The sequence below is a fragment of the Tamandua tetradactyla genome, chromosome 12 (genome assembly GCF_023851605.1).
Source record: "Tamandua tetradactyla isolate mTamTet1 chromosome 12, mTamTet1.pri, whole genome shotgun sequence".
NCBI lineage: Eukaryota > Metazoa > Chordata > Mammalia > Pilosa > Myrmecophagidae > Tamandua > Tamandua tetradactyla.
This window is the reverse complement of record NC_135338.1, coordinates 9658497-9677740: the sequence shown is the minus strand read 5'-3', so window position 1 is coordinate 9677740 and position 19244 is coordinate 9658497. Positions and strand designations below refer to the sequence as shown.

The 19244-nt window shown below is 41.8% G+C and overlaps 1 protein-coding gene across 1 annotated transcript; it reads right to left on the bottom strand.

The window, feature by feature from the left end:
- Window positions 1-15021: 15021 nt before the first annotated feature.
- Window positions 15022-18074, bottom strand: LOC143651208 (F-box only protein 34-like). Its single transcript, XM_077122242.1, is given in 3 exon segments — window positions 15022-16340; window positions 16999-17089; window positions 17091-18074. Coding segments are annotated over 3 exon segments (2142 nt in total). The 3' UTR covers window positions 15022-15273.
- Window positions 18075-19244: the final 1170 nt, after the last annotated feature.

Sequence of the window (19244 nt, the reverse complement as noted above, 5' to 3'; positions counted from 1 at the left end):
ATTAGGAGGGCAGCCTGTGGAGTCTTAGTTTATATACCCATAATATATCATGGTAGTTCAAAGACAAATAAGGGAAAGAGAGAAAAACTGATGTTACAAATGAATATATTCGGGGCGTGCCACGGTGGCTCAGCAAGCAGAGTTCTCGCCTGCCATTACGGAGACCCGGGTTTGTTTCCCGGTGCAGCCCATCTTAAATAAATAAATAATGAATGAATGTGGGGGGTGTGAGGGTAGGTCAGTGGTAGAATTCTTGCCTGCAATGCGGGAGACCCGGGTTCAATTCCCGGTCCATGTACTTCCCCCAAAACAAGCAAACAAACAAAAATAATAAAAGAAACTAAGATTGAAGAAATGGTGCTGCAATAATGGGATACTCACATGGAAAAAGAATAAAATGTGACCCCGCCATACAGCATACAAGGAAAAAAATGAATATAATATGTTACTTTTGTTCCCCTTTTGAAGGAGTGAGTAAAGCAAAGAGGCACAAATATGTATTCTGTATATAATTTATCATTATTGCTTATCGGATCATTTAACAAATTCATTCAGTAGTTGATTTATAGTCAATGTGGCCTCTGTATCTGATTTACAATGGCTCATCAGAAATCATAAAGGAAAGTCATGCTATATTCTGTAGCTACATTTAAAGATGTTTGTCTCACTTTAATATTTAAAGACTACATACCAAACAATAAAATTCTGCTGTCTCTTTCTCATACTTTGTTTGAGGATCTTCTGAAACTTTACAAATATAAGCTTCAAAATATCCCTGTGAAATTTGATTTTATTCTTCTCGGACCAGGGAAATTACATTAGAGAACTGAAGGCTCAAAATCATGAGACAGAGGAAATTGCTCCCCCGGTTTCTGTTACATCCACCCCTACCTCCTCCCTGCCTCATTTCCTCCTTCCTTGACACTTGCTGCCTGAACCTTCCTTTTCCTCTCCTGCTTCAATCCACTCCCCAAGGCTCTGCAAACCCCTCAGTCCCTTCACCCAGTTCATTTTAAAGCTTTTTTTCCCCCTTGACTCCTCTTTAACATTCAGGTTTCCTGCCCTTCCTGAGCCATCCCATGAGTTGAAGTTAAGTTCAGGAGGTGCTTAGGTAGTTGAAGACTCACCAAACCCCACCTGCCCTTCCTTTGCTCTGTTTTTTTCAGTATAAGTCTTCCAGCGTACATTGAGAAATCACCACACTCAGCCCGGGTGGGAGAAAAGGGTAAGTAAATATAGATAGTTGTGTCCGATGGAGCTTATCGTCTGATAAGGAAGTCAGAGATGCACACAGGCACCCACCCTTCAAAGTAAGAGTACACATAAGGTTAAGTACGGAAATGGGGATGGGAATAGACAGGGCTTGGGGGGGAGTGCTGGATGGGCCTGGAAGGCTCTGGAAAGCAACAGGCAGGCATTGGAATAGGGAGACCTCCAGCCAGTCAGAACCCTCATGGCCTGGAGCTAGAGAAGTGAATCCTCTTAGAAGCCTCCACACCCAAGGGAGAGGGAGAGCTGAGGGAGTGAGTCTAATCCCTAAGGGAATGAACCAGGGGGAAAAGAAACAGAGATGGGGAGAGGCTGAAAAATGCCCTTATTTAAGGGAGAGAGGCCCGTGAGAGGGTGTTCTAGTTTGCTAGCTGCTGGAACGCAACACACCAGAGATGGATTGGTTTTCACTAAAAGAGGATTTATTTTATTACTTCTTCAGAGAAAAGGCAGCTAACTTTCATCTGAGGTTCTTTCTTACGTGGGAAGGCTCAGGGTAATCTCTGTTGGCCTTCTCTCTAGGTCTCTGGGTTCCAACAACTTTCCCCAGGGTGATTCCTTTCTGCATCTCCAAAGGCCTGGGCTGAGCTGCGAGTGCTGAGATGAGGTATGCTGAACTGCTTGGGCTGTGCTATGTTGAGCTCTCTCATTTAAGCACCAGCCAATTAACTCAAACATCATTCATTGCAGCAGGCATGCCTCCTAGCCGACTGCAGATGTAATGAGCAACAGATGAGGTTCACGTACCATTGGCTCATGTCCACAGCAACAGAACTAGGCATGTTCACCTGGCCAAGTTGACGCCTGAATCTAACTACCACAGGCTTAGAGAAAACTTTCAGAAACTGGAGATCTAAGAGTTCAGGGGCAGGGAAGCTAATGGATGAGGGGATTTCCAGAAGAAGGGATGGCTAATATAATCATGAGTGGAATAACAACAGACTTTTGTGGATTCTGTGCTCTATATTAAGCATTACACCAATGCCTCCAACAAAGCTGGGAAGTGGCAGAGCTGGGGCTTGCACTCCAGCCACACTGGTGCCCATGCAACTACCTCTGCAGGTGCTAAAGAGAATGCTAAAGGTGCCAAGGAGACCAGGCCATCCCCATGGCCTTTGGGACCCACTGGTGACCTTCCAAGTGAGTGATTTCAGTAGAATGGCTGGGCTAGGTTGCTTAAGAGGAAGTAAAGATATGAGTTTAGCATCTCTCAAAAAGTGTAGCAGTGAAACTTAAGTGAGAGATGGGTCAGTAGCTCAGAGGATAGTCTCATTAAAGAAGAAGTTTTATAAATGGAAACTATTTAGGTATTAGGTTGAATATGAGCTTGATGATGTGAGAGGAAAATCCCATCAAGGAGATGAGAGGAAAAGTGATCAACAATACACATAGAATATTATCTTGGAAAGGAGAAGGGGCACCGCTCCCTGCCTCTGAGATAACAGGAAGGAGAACAGGGATGAGTGTTGAGCAAATCTGAGACCAAGGGTAGAAGAATTGAGGAAGTGTTCCTGGGAGGCCCCTATCTTCTCACTAAAGTAGGAGGTAAGAATATCTGTTGTTAATGAAAAGGACTAGGAACTCTAAACATAGAAAATAGAATGGCCACTGCAGATGATGTGCTTAGAAAAGCACATCTGTAAAAGTAGTAAATGTCTACTTGGAATGCCTATTGGGACCCAGAACGCAGAGAGGAAAACAACACTGCCTTGGAAGTTGGTTTTGAAAGTACAGGATCCCAAAGACAAAAGTGCACAGTCATATTCCACTTGAGTGCCTAATTTCTTCCTTCACTGCTTTTTTGGCTAAGAAAACAGTAGACCAAACAGTTTGGACATGCAACTACCAGAGAGGTCTTTGATAAATTAAAAGTTACCTTGGCAAAAAGCACTGTTTTGAATGCCCACAGTATAACAAAAGGCTCTTTGTAGCATAAAGTCCTCAGAACAAAGGCTTGAGATGGGAGTTTCTGAGCTACCCAGAGATCCAGCTTAGGGACAGGACAGGGAAATCCTTCATCGCTTATTGACACGGTATCTGCCTCTGCTAACTGACTGTAGAGAAAAGTGTACTGAGAAGTGTACGGCCTCTGGACTCTAAGAAGCACAGGGTTCAAGTCTGGGTCCCTTATGTACTGGTATGTGACTTAGTCCCTTTGAACCTCACCTATAATGGGGATAATAATACCTAACACACGGAACTGTCGGAATGGAATAAGGCAACAAATGCACTTTCCTTTTCTATCCCCACTCTGGATGGACACTTTGAAAATCTCAAATTGCAAGTTGTGGAAAAGTGTATATTTATGACATCCACCATAGTTTTATTAGAGTCGTCTCTCAGAGACTCAAAGCATGACTTTAAAAAAAAAATGACAGAAATGATTTTGTTTTCTTAAGCTGAGATATTATCAGGGACTATTCCAGTGTAAATCTGGAGGAACCATTACTTGCCTTGGAATTCCCCCCAGGGTTTCTGGTGGGTCTACCATTCACTGTTACTGCCTCCAAAACATGCTTTCCTGAACATCTGAAAAGAGATTTGACAGGGAGAGAGAACCATGTGGAAGAGAGAAAAACCAGGCATTCATAAAATAAGGTAATGGAAGGTTTGGTGCCCCTTTCCCTAAAAAGTGACAGAATCAGACATGTGAGACTTCCTCAAAACCATCTAAGCACATTGTCAGGCATTTGCTTCCAGAAAGACAGGCCTGTCCTAGGTTAGTAAACCATCTATTCTTTAAAATATGATAAATTGGTTACAAAACTAATTATAGCAGCACAAATATGCTTAGGCATCCCAGTCACAAAATTCTCAACACTAAACTTCCTTAGCTTAGCAAAAATGTTGAACAGTAGCCTCTTTGTGTGAAATGCACACTATTTCAGCAAGAGAATGAAGGCAATCTGAAAACCATCATTAAAATTTACCGATGTACTGGTGGTGTGGGAGAGGACTCCCATGGATGAGTCTGGCCCTGGCACCATGGGATGAACAACCTCATCCTGACCAAAAGGGGGAAGGGAAGTGTAACTTATAAAGTATCAATGACAGAGAGAGTTCAAATAGAGTCAAGAGTCTACTCTGGAAATCGCTCTTATGCAAGCTTCAGTTAGACATTGCTGCCTATCATAACTTACCAAACCCCAACCAGGACCATTTCAGCCAACCCTAAAGAACACCTAGGGCAATGTATAACATTCTGCAAAGGTTCCATTTACTGGAGTAACTTTCCAGAAACCTACAACCTCCAGATGGATCACTGCTCCAGATAAGTCCTAAAGCCTAGAAGGCCTAGCCTCTCCAGAACATCGGCTAGTTCCATCTCCTTACCTCATATTATTGACAGATCCTTCCAACATGAAAAAGGTAGAGTGGGCATAGTCCAAATACCCCTAAAGAGAGGGATAGAAAGATCAAAGGTAACGGTGGAGTTATACAGAGAAGGTAGGGCTTAACAAACAAATATGATTGCTGAATCAATAAATTTATACTTCTTTCCGTCTCCAGTATCCTAGAGCAACTAGAAGTAAAAACCTAAAATTATGGAATTGTAACCCATACCAAACTCTGAAATCTGTTCTACAACTGATTGTAGTGTGGAGAGCCGCCTCCCGGGTTGGGCCTAGTGGTCGCGCTGCAGCCTGCTCTAGAGTTCCCCCTGCCCATCGAGTGAGCCAAGATGGCGCCCGCATCCTGCCTCCGCGTATGACGCACGCGCCCACCAACCCTATCTTCCAATCACCTCTGTATACGTGGCACTAACCTATTGGGTTTGGGCACAGTATATAAGAGGTTACCCGGACAGGGTGGGTGGAGACGACCCGCAGGGAGCTGTACCTGACGGCCGCATAGAGGTTGTTCCCCCGCGGGGCATCTTGTCCCGCGCGGAACCTGTAACAGAGAATGCAAGCTTAACTCCAGTAAAGGTCTGTGCTTACAACTGCTACGTGTCTTGGATCTGTGTTTCTCACCAGCGCGGATTTGTCTGCGTCTCTCTGTCTCTCCTCATTGTCTCACCCGCCGGCCGGGGGCTTGACGCTGAGCGAGAAGTCGCGGACATTGTAGTGCTGTGCTTTGAAATTTATTGCTTTTTTTGTATATATGTTATGTTTCAAAAGAGGGGGAAAAAAAGTCGATTGTGATGATAAAAAAAATATTTACTCCTTCTAGCCTCCTCTATTCTGGAGTAGCTAGAAGGAAAAACCTGAGAGGATGGTATGGTAGCCCATGACAAACTCTGGGATCTGTCCTGCAACTACTTGTTGAAGAGTGGTTTGAAAACTATTGCTTGTTCCTTTCTTTGCTTTGTATATATGGTACACTATACAATAAAAAAAGTTTTAAAAAAATCTACCCATTACCTGTATCTGGCCCGTGGCCTTCACCTTTTCTCCCGTAACTGTGAAGAACTGACCCTGCTCCTGCCCATGACCCGTTTCTCCATCTGGACACTAGGTCCCAGATGGACATGTCCTGCCCATGGACATTTGTTCCAGCCATTTTCCTCCCTCTCTCTCTCTTGCATCTTCAAGTTTTCCTTCTCTCTATGATTATTCCCATCAGCTTAAAAACATGTCATTGTTTCTCTAATCTTAAGCATACCCCTCTTCTGACTCTATTTTCCTTCTTCTCTTGAGCAAAAGTCCCCTCGATAGAAGCATCAGTTTTGCAACTTCCAGTTGCTTCTCTCTGCCTGCCTCTTGAATCCACTCAAGGCAGGTTTTGGTCCCCATTCCTCCACTGGTCCTGCTTCTCTCAAGGTGATCAGTGACCTACGGTATTGCTAAAATACACTGTAAGCATGCTTCTGTACCAGGGCCTTTGCACTTGCTGTTCGCTCTGCTTGACAACCTTAGGGCTCAGATCCCTCACTTCTTCCTGTTATTCCTTCTTAACACTTATCCTTATCTAACCACATATTTTATTTTCTTACCTTGTTGACTGTCTTCCCCACTAGCAAGTAAGTTCCCCAGGGTCAGAGATTTTTCTCTTGTTTTGTTCGCAGCTTTATTTCAGCAACTGAAACAGTTCCTGGTACAGAAATATTTTTTGAAAGGCTAAATGAATGGATTTCATTATCGAACGTAGTTGAACACCAAAGAGCTTGTCATCGCCTTTTAAAGTAGGTATTTGGGAGAAAGATGGCAGAAACCTAGTGATCTGGAGAGTTTAAACACATGCCAGAACTGGGTGAGATATCACACAGGCATCACCTTAGCCATCGTAATCAAGAATGAGGGTGTCAAGGACAGCGTTTTCTTAGTCACAGGCTGGTAGCATCGCCAGTGAAGAACAAACTTTGTGGCTCTAGCTTTAAGTATAAAATTAATGGCAGTCACATTTATCAAGCAAGGAATCGTGGGCAAAGTGCAACCATTCCTTGAGGATTTATTGCATCAGCGCAATGGGATAATGTTTTGGGGTGGTGAGGAAAGGCACTATATTATGGTCTTGGCTATGGTTATGGTTATGGATGGGGAGATTTGTTCTGTTGCGTTTGTGACCCAGTCACATTTCTGGGACTCAGAAACGTGGATCGAATTAGATTTAGTGTTTCTTTTGTATGGGTGAAACACGGCCTCTTTTTTGAGGAGGGAAGCTGTAGCTCCAGCACCCAGGTACAAGAGATTTATGGGTAATAAATAGGACATGGTAGCTGAACTTGAAAGAAATGCAAAAAAAGTTTTCCCCCCAAATGTTAATTAAACGACTAGCTGTGTGATGCTAGGTAAATCCCTAGGCTGTCTGAAACTACAGTATCTGCTTCTGTAAATGTAGAGTGGATTATATCATCAGTAAGGTCAATTTTTGCTCGTAACATTCTCTTCACATGCCATCATTTAAGCTTCTTGTTGCCATTTTGATTTTTCCTATAAGATAAGATAATCCTTGTCTTATGCACATTGTATTTTGCTTGCAGTGATCAAATGAGATAATGTCTCTGAAAGCTCTTGGTAAACGAAACACTTGGCACCTGCAAAGTAATTATTATTCTTCTGTAGGAGTTTGATGACTGTGGAATGTTATTGTTCCCAAGATATTTTTCAAAAAATGTAAAACACTACTGAAGAGCGAATTTGATTACCCTAAGACATAAAGTACTTGGATAAGTGTACTTTGACTTCTTTTTTAAAGTAACATTTCTCTAAAAAGCTGTATCAGTTAGGATTGTTTGGGTTGCATGTGCCACATAACATAAATCAGCCCATGTAAAATCTTGAAGATAAAACCAACAAACCAACAAAAGCACTGGGGACTCCAAGGGAAATCAGCTTCAGGTGTGGCTTCATCAGGCTTACATGACGTCATCAGAAATTCCTTATTCTTCAGATCAGCTTCCTCAGGTCTATTCTCAGGCTTTATGTAGTTATAAGGTATCTTCCAGCTGCTCCCAGCAGTACTTACTTTCAAGTTTGAGTGCAACAGAGAAGAGCAAAACCTTTATCCCTCCAATATTAACAAACATCCATAGATCCACATGCAAACCTCTTGAACTGATTTCTATGACCAAGAGAAATGCAGCATGTTGGCTGGCTTAGGTTTGGGTGTGCACTCTACCCTAAGGCCAGGAGTGGAGCCCTGTCCAGTATCCCTGGACTAGCAATGAGTGAGAGGTGGATCCCCCAACCAAAATCAGTCCATTGACCCAAGCAGGGAAAATCAATCCCGAGAAGGCAGGCCACATGTGTGCAGTTCAGAAGAAAAAGATAGGCATCGACCCCTGCCATTGCTGCTATATAGTATCTCCAGTTGCCAAGAAAACAGCACATCCATTTACCATGAAAACAAGCAGGCTGTTGGGGGACTGTATTAACTTTTGTTTAATAGAGAGCTCTGAGTTTGCAGAGTCGAGTCAAATCTCCCTCAACAGCCTGTGCAGACGGCCGCATTGGTTTTGTCCTTGCTTTCAGGTGAAAACCAATCAACCACGCCACTGAAACCATGAAAAGTGCTGTATCGTTCACAAGCTTTGCTGTGGATGTTTTCCCGAACACCGCAGCGAGGCAACGCTCTCCCATAGTTCAGCAGGGAGAACTCAGCCTATCTTTCAAGAGCAAATTAAACACAACTTCGTGGGTTTGGTGGGAAGCTGCCAACAGGAAGACTGATCTCTGAGTTAATAGTTCTTGATGGGATGACTCCAGAGTTCTTGGCAGAGAGCAGAGCTTTCCAATACTAACGCTCCAAGAGGCAAGAAAAGGCGCCTATTCTAAGTGATCCATATTTGCTGGTAGTATTTGCATAGAGGATCAGTTCTATTATTTTATTCAGCTCAAAGATCTCCCAAGATGAAAGAAATGGGGGATACTCAGGATAAATAAGGTAATGTAACCGTGCCACTACAAATCCTGTAAACAGTTTAACTGTGGAGGATGTACCATTAGCGTGACAGGTTTTCACATGAGATTACACTCTCCTATGAATATGAATTTACTCTGCAGCTTATGAGAACTGAATTTTATAATGAAAGCCCCGCTACAAGGAGACTGGGTTAAGCTGTCAGACTGTTAAATAAATGGTCTCTTACAATTTGTTTATACTTCACCAAGCACAATGTTTCAATAAAGAAGGAAGAAAATCTAACTGCTTGAAGGGACACAGGTAAGAGATTATAGAGTTTAGGTTGGTGGCTGACCTTTATCCCATCTCAGGGACTTTTAATTTTTTTCTGAATATTAAGGAGAAAACAGAAAGTTGCGACTAAAGATCCTAGGAGAAACCCCACATCTGTTAAAAAAAACAAATGAAGTGGGATCTCATTGGCTAAATTATGGTCTTTCCTACCATATTTCATATTTAGAAATAGGAATCAAGGTCTGCAGTGGTAAAACAATCTTGCCTTTTCCTACCTTCATCGTGAGGCCTTTTGATCTAGTATGGCACCAAACTAATCCCTTAAATGAAGGCAAGATGAAAGGACAGAAAGGTATTTTAAAAACTCCTAAGGTTTAGGAACCACATTCTTCTCTTTGCAAAATGTTGCCCTGCCTGGAAATTTTGTCCTTTGGTTTGTGCGATTGCTTAAGTTTGTCCCAGAATATCTGCTACCAGGTCCACTAGAGAAAAATCTGGCTAACAATGAAGTCTCAAAAACAACGTTCCAGCTAACTCCAATGTCCCCTTACAGCCAGAACCAGCGGCTCTTCATAAGGGACTCATCTCTGTCTGTGACTACACTCCTGTATACAAAAAATATGGGAAGGGATTGATTGAAGCATGCCAATGCTGCCCTTTGTTTATTTATTTATAATGGGATTTGCAAACAAGGGTAAGCCAAGTGTTTCCTTGAAAAGTTCCAGGAGACAATCATTTGCCATTTGTCAAAGACAAATTTGTCAAAGCCCTATCTGCCTGAAGGGAGATAGGTAAGAGATTATAGAGTTTAGGTTGGTGGCTGACCTTTTTATCTCACCTCAGGGACTTTATTTTTTTTCTGAACATTCAGGAGAAAATAGAAAGTTGCCTGGAAAGATCCTAGGAGAAACCTCACATCTGTTAAAAGGGTGAAATTAGCTTTCATTGGCCACCTCATGGTCTTTTCCACCATATTTCATATGTCATGGCTAAGGGTTCAGATGCTAGGATGAGATGGACCTTCCTAAGCCACCTACAAGCTGTGTGACGTTAGGCAGTTCGTAAATCTCTCTGATCCTCAGTTTCATCACCTGTAACTTGAGGATAATACTAGTATCTAATACAACATTATCTTGAGAATTAAATAAGATAATGAATACAAAGTTCTTAGCACATTTTCAGGAACATATATTATTACCTGATTTATCTGAAATATCCACATGTGCTCTTATTAATTGGTGACTAGACAATCAGAAAAAAATATAATAATTTTGGAAGATGCTTGTTTCCATGATTTCAGAGATGAAAATAACCAACCTGTTCTATTAAAAATATGAAATATTCTAAATCCAAGGGCCAATTAGAGGTGAAAAGAAATTTTAATTTGGGAGTTAACATATGACTTGTTCTAGGATTACTATAATAGAACATAGCATTATTTATTTACTCTTACCTTGAATATACTGTTACAGGAAAAGCTTCTAAAAAGTGCCTGCTGGACAGTACTGTATAAATAAAGTATAAGTAAAAAACTTCCAATTATTTAGAAAAAAAAAAGTCTGAAGTAAAATAGAAAATTTTTCTCTGACCAAAATAGCTTCCTTTTTGTGCAATCCCTAAATTTACTGAAATGTTTCTCCTAACTGTGCTGCATTTGAAAAGGAGATTAAAAAGAGTAAAAACTCTGCTGACTTTACAGGGAAAGCCATATCCTGGGGACCAGAGGAGGGAGCCTGGGGGTCTCTGGGCCCGAGATGAAACCTAAGAGCCCCCACTTGCTATTGATTTGTCAGGGCCAAAGTTTTAATCCAAGTGCCAGGGGCTGGACAGAGAAGGTAGAGGAGAGGAGGGAACGGGGCAGCCACCGTGGGCCCTGCGGGCTCATTTTACCCAGCAGATGGGTCGATCCAACGTCCTCTCCCTCAAATGATGTAAAACGAGTAAAAAGCAAATTACAAATACCCACGCTCTTGAAAACCACCACGTGGGCAGAGAAGAAGAATGAAAGACTCTCCTTACCCTTATTTTAACAGAAAAAAAATTTTTCCTTCACATCTCCTTTCTGGGAGAAGAAGTAAGAAAGATTAAGGAGGGAAAAGCACTGGGGAGACAAGAAAATATTTTTATTTCTTGTGCCTATGACAAATGGGACTTTCCTTTGGAAGAGTGTAAAATGGAACAAAACAAAAATGAACCAACACTCAAGTTGCGTGTTCTGGCCTCCTTTGTTACCCCATACAATTGATGAGACTGACAGGGGGACAATTTATAGGCAGGAATCGTTGATCCATGGTCTCAGATGGTGCACTTACAGGTCATGGAAGCTTCGGCCTGCAAATGGAACCAGGAGGCCATTAACAGTGTGGCGCATTGCTAATTAGTGGCAAACTTGGCGGGTTTCGCGTGTGAGGAAGCATGCTCCGATGCTGGCCCCATCTGCCCTGAAAATAATAACTGAATTTTAAGCAAAGACTTTGCCTTTGTGGGGAGCTCCTATTTGGTCTTTCACCAAAAAAAAATGGTCTAAGAAGAATGGTCCTTATTTCTTGCTTTCATGGAAAAGGGATGCTTCTCTGTGGCATTGTTGTCATAAGACTGGTGCGAGAGCACCCGAAATTTCAGAATGAGAACCCCACTTCTTTGGTTACGCTTTTTCTCCTTCCAAGCCTGAAGCCTTTGAAAAAGATGTTAGAAAACGGGATCCAAACTTAGCTCTGCAGGGTAAAGAAGCTTCCTTTTACTCCATCTGCCTTTGTTCATCTTTTACTGCTTCTCCTCCAAGAGGAGATTTATTGAGACTGACTTTTCTTGAAGAAAATGTCTGGAGACCTTCCCTGCTCTCGCAGTGGTTTCTGAGCCGGCAAACAGATTTCTTCTTGTTCCTACATTTGTTTGTCTGTTTCTGAGTCAGGCAACGATTGTTTGCTTTTTCCTGTTTTGAAAAAATATTTACCTGGGGTTAAAAAAAAAAAGATAAAGGAACAAAGTAAATAAGTAGAATAATAAACAAACAAAATAATAATAATAAAAAACAGTGTTTGGCTTTGCTCAAATTCCCACGTGTGGGTTCCTAAAATAAATAAGTAAACATTTTTCTCCCATCTTCTAGAGACTTAGCATTTTTCTTCTCTCTTCTAAAGGATTGAGCAGAGAAGCTTCCGTTCCTTTTCGTTCTTGTGTCACCTAATCTCTTCCTGACTTTTATTTTCAAAGCATTCATATATAACCCTCATTAGTTGGATGCTCCTGGTAACTCCCAGCAACTCATTTTCAGCAATATATATTTTTAAAATCTAGCAAGAAGGCAAGAGTCTCATACCACTTGCAGCAGGTAATCATTTCTCTGTTAATTAGGTCATCACGATCTTATCACCATGAGGGGGAATTCTGCCTGTATCTCCATCCACTCTGTCGCTCAGAATAACGAAAACTCTGCAAGAACCTTTGCTGATTTGTGCACCTTTGAGTTTACAAAGATTAATGATTTTTAAATGGACTCTACAGACCACTAGTAATGAAATTGACCACAGCCAATTTTGAAAGTCCTAAGACCCGAGAGAAACTGCAAATTAGCAGTGAAAGGTGGTGTGTTCCTGGTGATGTGAAGCCCAAGCTAATATTGGTCCACTGAAGTGTTGCAGAATGCAGCATGTTAGGTTAATAGTGTAGTGCCAGGTTAAAGGACGAGAAATGTGTAGGCAGTTTAGGAGATGTTCCGTTTGCCATCATTTGCAATTCCTGGGGGACTGAAGTAGTAACAGGGACAGAAACACGTATGATTATGCTAGTAGTCTACTGGTGTGAAGTATGAATGAAAAGAAGGAAATGGCTTGGACTATTATCTCGCTTCTGCTGAAGTAATAAGAAGGATAGCAACCATACTAGTTAATGTTTACTGACTATCTGCTATGTTCCATCCATGATGTGTAAAATTTAAAGTGCATCATCTCACTTAGGTTCATCACAACCCTAGGTGGTAGACGGGGGTTGTCATCATCCCCGTTTTAAAATCAAAGAAACTAGAACTTAGAAAGGCCAAATGACTTTAATGGCTTAATCACCTGGCAAGTAGTGACCTGAGAGAAGAATATGTGCATTTATTTGATTCCAAAATAAAAGCACTTAGTTACTCCATTTACTGCCTCTCTATAGAATACTGCTACTATATTTTGTAGAATCACATGTCTGAGAAGGAACAGCCAAAATGGCAGCTATGGCCCATGCTTTAATCATTGAAAGGCTTTAAAATAACATCTCCAGCGTCTCGGGAGAAGCCATCACCCTGTTTTAACAACCAGTTTACACTCATCATACTGCCCTTTCAAACTCCCAGCTGTCATTTCCCTATTGCAATTGGAAGCTCAATCAATATGATCCTCTTCCTTCTTCAGAGAAAATAGGAGCAAAGATAAGGGTTGTGGTCTCTATACCTCCTTATTCAACACCCCCAAGTTCCCATCAAACTCTTGGTAAGACCCTTCACATTGCAACATACGGGTAGCTTCCATCCGGTAGGCATGTAACCTGCAATACACAAAAGCCCTGACCACACTTCACCCAAAGGCAGCAGATGCACATTCTTCCCTACTGCACATGTGCCATTCTTCAGAGACATCATCCATTAGGTCACAAAGACAAAGATTGGCTGAAGGACTAAAAGGCATGTCTCAGCCATATGCTGTTTACAAGAGATTCACCTGAAATTCAAAGATATAAATAGGTTGAAAGCAAAAGGATGGAAAAAATATACACCATGCAAATAGTGAACAAAAGAGAGCTGACATAGCTATACAGATATCGGCTAAAACATATTTTAAATCAAATACGGTTATAAGGGACAATGACAGTCTAATGTACTGATAAAGGGGTCAATTCAACAAGAAAAAGTAGCAATTATAAATATATATGCACCTAACAGCAGAGCCCCAAAATTTAAGATGCAAATACTGACAGATTTGAACGGAGAAACAGATAGTTCTACATTAATAGTAGGACATTTTACTTTCAATAACAGATACAGCATCTAGACAGAAGATCAATAAGGAAATAGAAGACTTGAATGATACTCTAAGCCAACTAGAACTAACAGACATGTATGGAACACTTCATCCAACAGCCACAGAATATGTGCTCTTCTCCACTGCATGTGGATCATTCTCAAGGACAGGCCTTGTGTTAGGTCAAAAAACAAGCCTCAATAAATTCAAAAATATTTAAACCATATAATGTACCTCCTCTGGACACAATGGAATAGAGCTGGAAATCAATAACAGAGGGAGAACAGAAAAATTCACAAATATGTGGAACTTAAACAATGTACTGTTTTTCCTCCATTTAAGATACATATTTGAAGTTAAAAAAAATTACGCAACCAGACAGAAGGATTAAAGGAGACCAGCATGTTATGATCTGACTATACATGACATTCTCATTCTTGGTGAATCACTAAAATATAACAAAGGATTCTTCTCTATGCTAATTTTAAGGTTGGCAAGTTAAATCATTATTCCGTATCCTCTGAACTGGTTAGCCTCTTAACTATTTATTGATTCCTCTCAGATACATTCATATATTATACAGGAAACATTCATAGTTTATTTGGGAAACATTCTTATTTTATACAGGATGTACAAATTTGAGACACGACAATAAAAAACACACAGTTACCGCTGCAACACTGTTCTAGCTGCATTGTGGTGATTATGTTGTTCAGTCAGTTGTCCATTATATACAAATGGATTTTTAATAATATTATTTACAGAGGGGCCAAAGCACTCATCTAAAGGTAAAGGCGCTCACGTTTAATATGCAGTTTCCATAGCCCTATGCACACACAACAATTATATACACTGTAAACACCACAGGGTATGAAATCTATTTTTGACCACAAACATCATCCTCACAGGAGCAAACACACAAGGTCTATCATAAGGTGCCTGATTTTTCCTTTTCAAGCAAACTTTTCATTTAAGAGGGCTGCTGTTCGTTTCACTGAACACTATCTGCTTATTTCAAATATGGTGCCAGTGATGGAAATATTTCTGGCACCTTTCTGGAGAATGCCTGCAGAGTCTGCAGTGTACTCTTCTGATTATCCTCGATGGGACATAAATCTTCATTCTTTGAGAATAGATGTGACTTTTTTAGAAAACAGGCATAGTTATTCACAGCCAAGTGAATCAAACTGGAATACCACCCTGGATCAAATGGGAAGTGCCACTATAGAGCAATAATAAGACCAATTTTCTTGTACAGCTTGTAATTGCAACTTTAAAATGCCAAGCAATGGCCGTCCTGGTGGAGTAAGATTTCCCGAGCATGACTGTGAAGACTCTGAGAAGCAAGCACTCACTTGATTGGTATATCTGGGTGATATGTTTGCAGGGTTTTAAAATCAGGTTTTTTTGGTTGCCTCTCACACAGACCTTAATATTCCTCTTCAGTTTCCGTCCCTTTTGCTTTCTTATGGATGGTCCGATTAAAGCTGTGGCAGGCAGGGACCCAGTGATTGTCGTGAAGCCCCAGCTTACAGCCAGGGAAGCCCTTCTGAGACCGATGGCAGCACATCCAGTATCCTGGCCCATAGGGCAATGCCTGGCAGTAGGGCTTGGGGTGCCACCTGCACAGGGACACGTCCCCTTTCACATATTTTTTCTTGCACTGCTTGCAAGGATCCTCTCTATAGCGTGGATCTCGAACCCAGCGAGAATCTGCTGGCCTGATGTTGTAGTATTCAATGATAAACTTAAAATAGCAGCAGGTACATTTAAGAGCCACTAAACTCTTGGTGGGAAGTAACCTGAAGATTTTCACCATAATGTGGTGGGGCAAAAAGGCCATGTACTGCTGAGGCTCCAAAAGCTGCTGGATTTTAAACCTGGTCTCCAGAAAGTCATGAGACACCTGCTTCTTCCAACTGGATGCCTCATGAACCGGTAATGTGCCTTCCACAGAAGACGGGGACGGGACAAATGGCTCAGCGGAAACATGTTTTTCCTCGGATGCACAGCCACCCTCTTCAAGCTGGCTGTCCTCTGAAGACTCTTTTGTTGTGCTTTCATTCAACTGGGAACAGTCCAACTGGCCCTGATCAGGTGGCAAAAAAAATAACATCCCTGGAAGTGGGTCTTCACAGGGGTTTAAACTAGAAGGTTGGTCTTTCTCGACCTTGGACACAGTGATGCTAATGCACAAAGATTCTTTTCTTCTTTGATCAGGATTTTGGCTAGTAAGCGGCACAAGATCTCTACTTTTAAAATCATTAGCATCGGTGGGCAATTCAGTGGCTTGGGGACAGGTGCGAAGAGGAAAAGGTAACCCAACAAGCTCCTCTGTCATTTCCACAACGTAGCTATTGCAGTTTTTCATGGCAGTTTGCTGACCTGGTTCTAATTCTGCACTGTCTATATGGAAATTCACATCTGCCAGTAATGAGGGACAGCTCTGAGAAGCACTGTCCCAGGGCCGGTCCCCTTTAGGAGAACAAGGGTGTGCTGGTTTGAAAGGATATATGTACCCTAGAAAAGCCATGTTTTAATCTTAATCCCATTTTGTAAGGCAGCTGTTTCTTCTAATCCCTAATTGAAACTATAATTAGGTCATCTCCCTGGAGATGTAATTCAATTAAGAGTGGTTGTTAAACTGGACTAGGTGGAGGTGTGCCTCCCCCCATTCGGGTGGGTCTTGATCAGGTTACTGGAATCCTATAAAAGTGGAAACATTTTGGAGAATGAAGGAGATTCAAAGAGAGCAGAAAATGCTGCAGCACCATGAAGCAGAGAGTCCATCAGCCATTGACCTTTGGAGATGAAGAAGGAAAACGCCTCCCGGGGAGCTTCATGAAACCAGAAGCCAGGAGAGAAAGCTAGCAGATGACACCTTGCTTGCCATGTGCCCTTCCAGCTGAGAGAGAAGCCCTGACTGTGTTCGCCATGTGCCATCTCACTTGAGAGAGAAACCCTGAACTTCCTCGGCCTTCTTGAACCAAGGTATCTTTCCCTGGATGCCTTTGATTGGACATTTCCATAGACTTGTTTTAATTGGAACATTTTCTCGGCCTTAGAACTGTAAACTAGCAACTTATTAAATTCCCCTTTTTAAAAGCCATTCCATGTCTGGTATATTGCATTCCAACAGCTAGCAAACTAGAACAAACTAAAACTAGGTCAGATCTTGAGGGGCTGCAGACCACAGACACAGACCCCATGGGATTCATCTGAGTGTCAGGTGCCTCCAAGGCACCGTTTTTTTGTTTTGCCTTCATCAGCCTGAGTGCCATTTGCAAGCAACACCCGGCCCACATTCCGACAGAAACTGTTATTCCTCGAGAGGCTCCCAGGCTCACGCTGGTTCTGCTGTTTCAGACACTCTGACTCCAGTCTGGCTACCATGTCAAGGACCCGTACTGGCTCACTCCATGGTTCACCAACCTCAGGATTTCCCCTTTCTGTGGGTTCTTCACAGGCTCCCAGGGTAGAGAAGGACTCAGAGGCTGGAGGTACACCTCTGGAAAACCTCACAACAGCAGATGAGTTAGTGCAGCTTTTTGCACAACTGGCTAGCAGAGCACTGGCTCTTTGCTCAAGGAAGGCCACCATCTGTATGACCGACAGAGGCCTCCCTGCATAGACTGCATCCCCACTGTCACTCACATAGTGCACAGAGCAGTGCTCAATGCCACATGCAAAAGGCTCAGGCTGGGGGCACCTGCTGTTGACTTCCCTCATCCTTTCTAACTGTATGTTGGCTTTTTTAAGATCTCCTGATTTTTTCCTTCTCTTAGTAGCTCTCCCATCAATATCCCAGGAGCTTTTTATCTTCATAGATCCTATCCTATTGCTACACTGGTGGGCTGCAAAGAATGCAATTTTCTCCTTGGTATTTCCCGGTTTCACAACAGCCCAGATATCCAGTGGCCCTTCCCCTTCTTCGCCCTGGTGGATTGTCGTAGGTGGGGCATTCTTTTTGGTTTTAACACTCAAGCTGCTCTCTACAGGACTCTTCCCACTCATACTGCACAGAACATTTGGAGAGAGGATCCCAAAAGGCTTTCGAGATGAAGCTCTACTAAGAGAGGCTGAAGGAAAGACACTTGGTTTCATGTAGCTAGCTCTGCATTTTTCATCTTTTATACCCCTGTGGTGGCTCATAGGAGTTCTCAGAATCTCCCTGCTGATTTCCAGAGATCGTGCTTCCTTCTGGAGTTTCCAGTTTGGCTTTAGGTGCATAACAGAGGGCTTTTCTTCCTGTCAGTAAGTTCACTGTGAAGTATTTATGGGTAGAAGGGTTTGTCTTCCAACCTTAATCTTTAGTCCCTCTTAGGATTGGCCTCCTGCACTCCTACCCCACCCAGGGCCAGTCCCAAAGCTGCACCACCCCAATATGGCTGAGGCAGAAGCCTGACCCACTTTCCACTTCTGAGGCAAGACCCAGGGCCCAACGCTGCAGAACCCAATCCTTGTTTGGAAATTTACTTGTTTGGCTAAAAACAACAATGTACTCTTAAACAACCAATGGGTTGAAGAATAAATCAAGATGGAAATCAGGAAATATCTTAAAGTGAGCACAAAATGCCAAAATTTATGGGATGTAGTGAAGGCAGTGCCAAGAGGAAAATTTGTAGCTCTAACTGCTTACATCGAAAAAGAAGAAAAATCTCAGAGACCTACTCACAACTGTAAGATCTAAAAACAGAAGACCAAAACTAAGCCCAAAGCTAACAAAAGGAAAGAAATCATAAAGATTAGAGCAGAGATAAACGAAATAGAGAACAACAAAAAACCAATAGTGACAATCAACAAAACCAAAAGATGGTTCTTTGAAAAGATCAATAAAATTGACATACCTTTACCTAGACTGGCAAAGAAAAAAAGAAAGACACAAATAATTAAAGTCAGAAATGTAACGGGGAACATGATTACCCAAACCACAGAATAAAAAAGATTCTAGGAGGCTACAATGAACAGCTGTATACCAACAAATTAGATAAAATAGATGAAACAGGTAAATTACTATAAACACACAAACTACCTACACTGACGCAAGAAGAAATAGAAGGTCTCAATAAACCAATAACTAGTAAAGAAATTGAATCAATAATCAAAAAAAAGCTTGAGACCAAATGGCTTTACAGAGGAATTTTACCAAACATTCCAAGAAGAATCAAAACCAATCTTGATCAAACGCTTCCAAAAAAAATGAAGAGGAGGGAATACTCCCTAACATGTTCTATAAGGCCAATATCACTCTCCCACCAAGCCAGATAAAGATATCACAAGAAAAGAAAATTGCAAACCAATATCCCTTATGAATACAGATACAAAAAATCTTCAACAAAGTACTAGCAAACCGAATCTAACATCGTCTTAAAAGAGTTATACATCATGATCAAGTAGTAT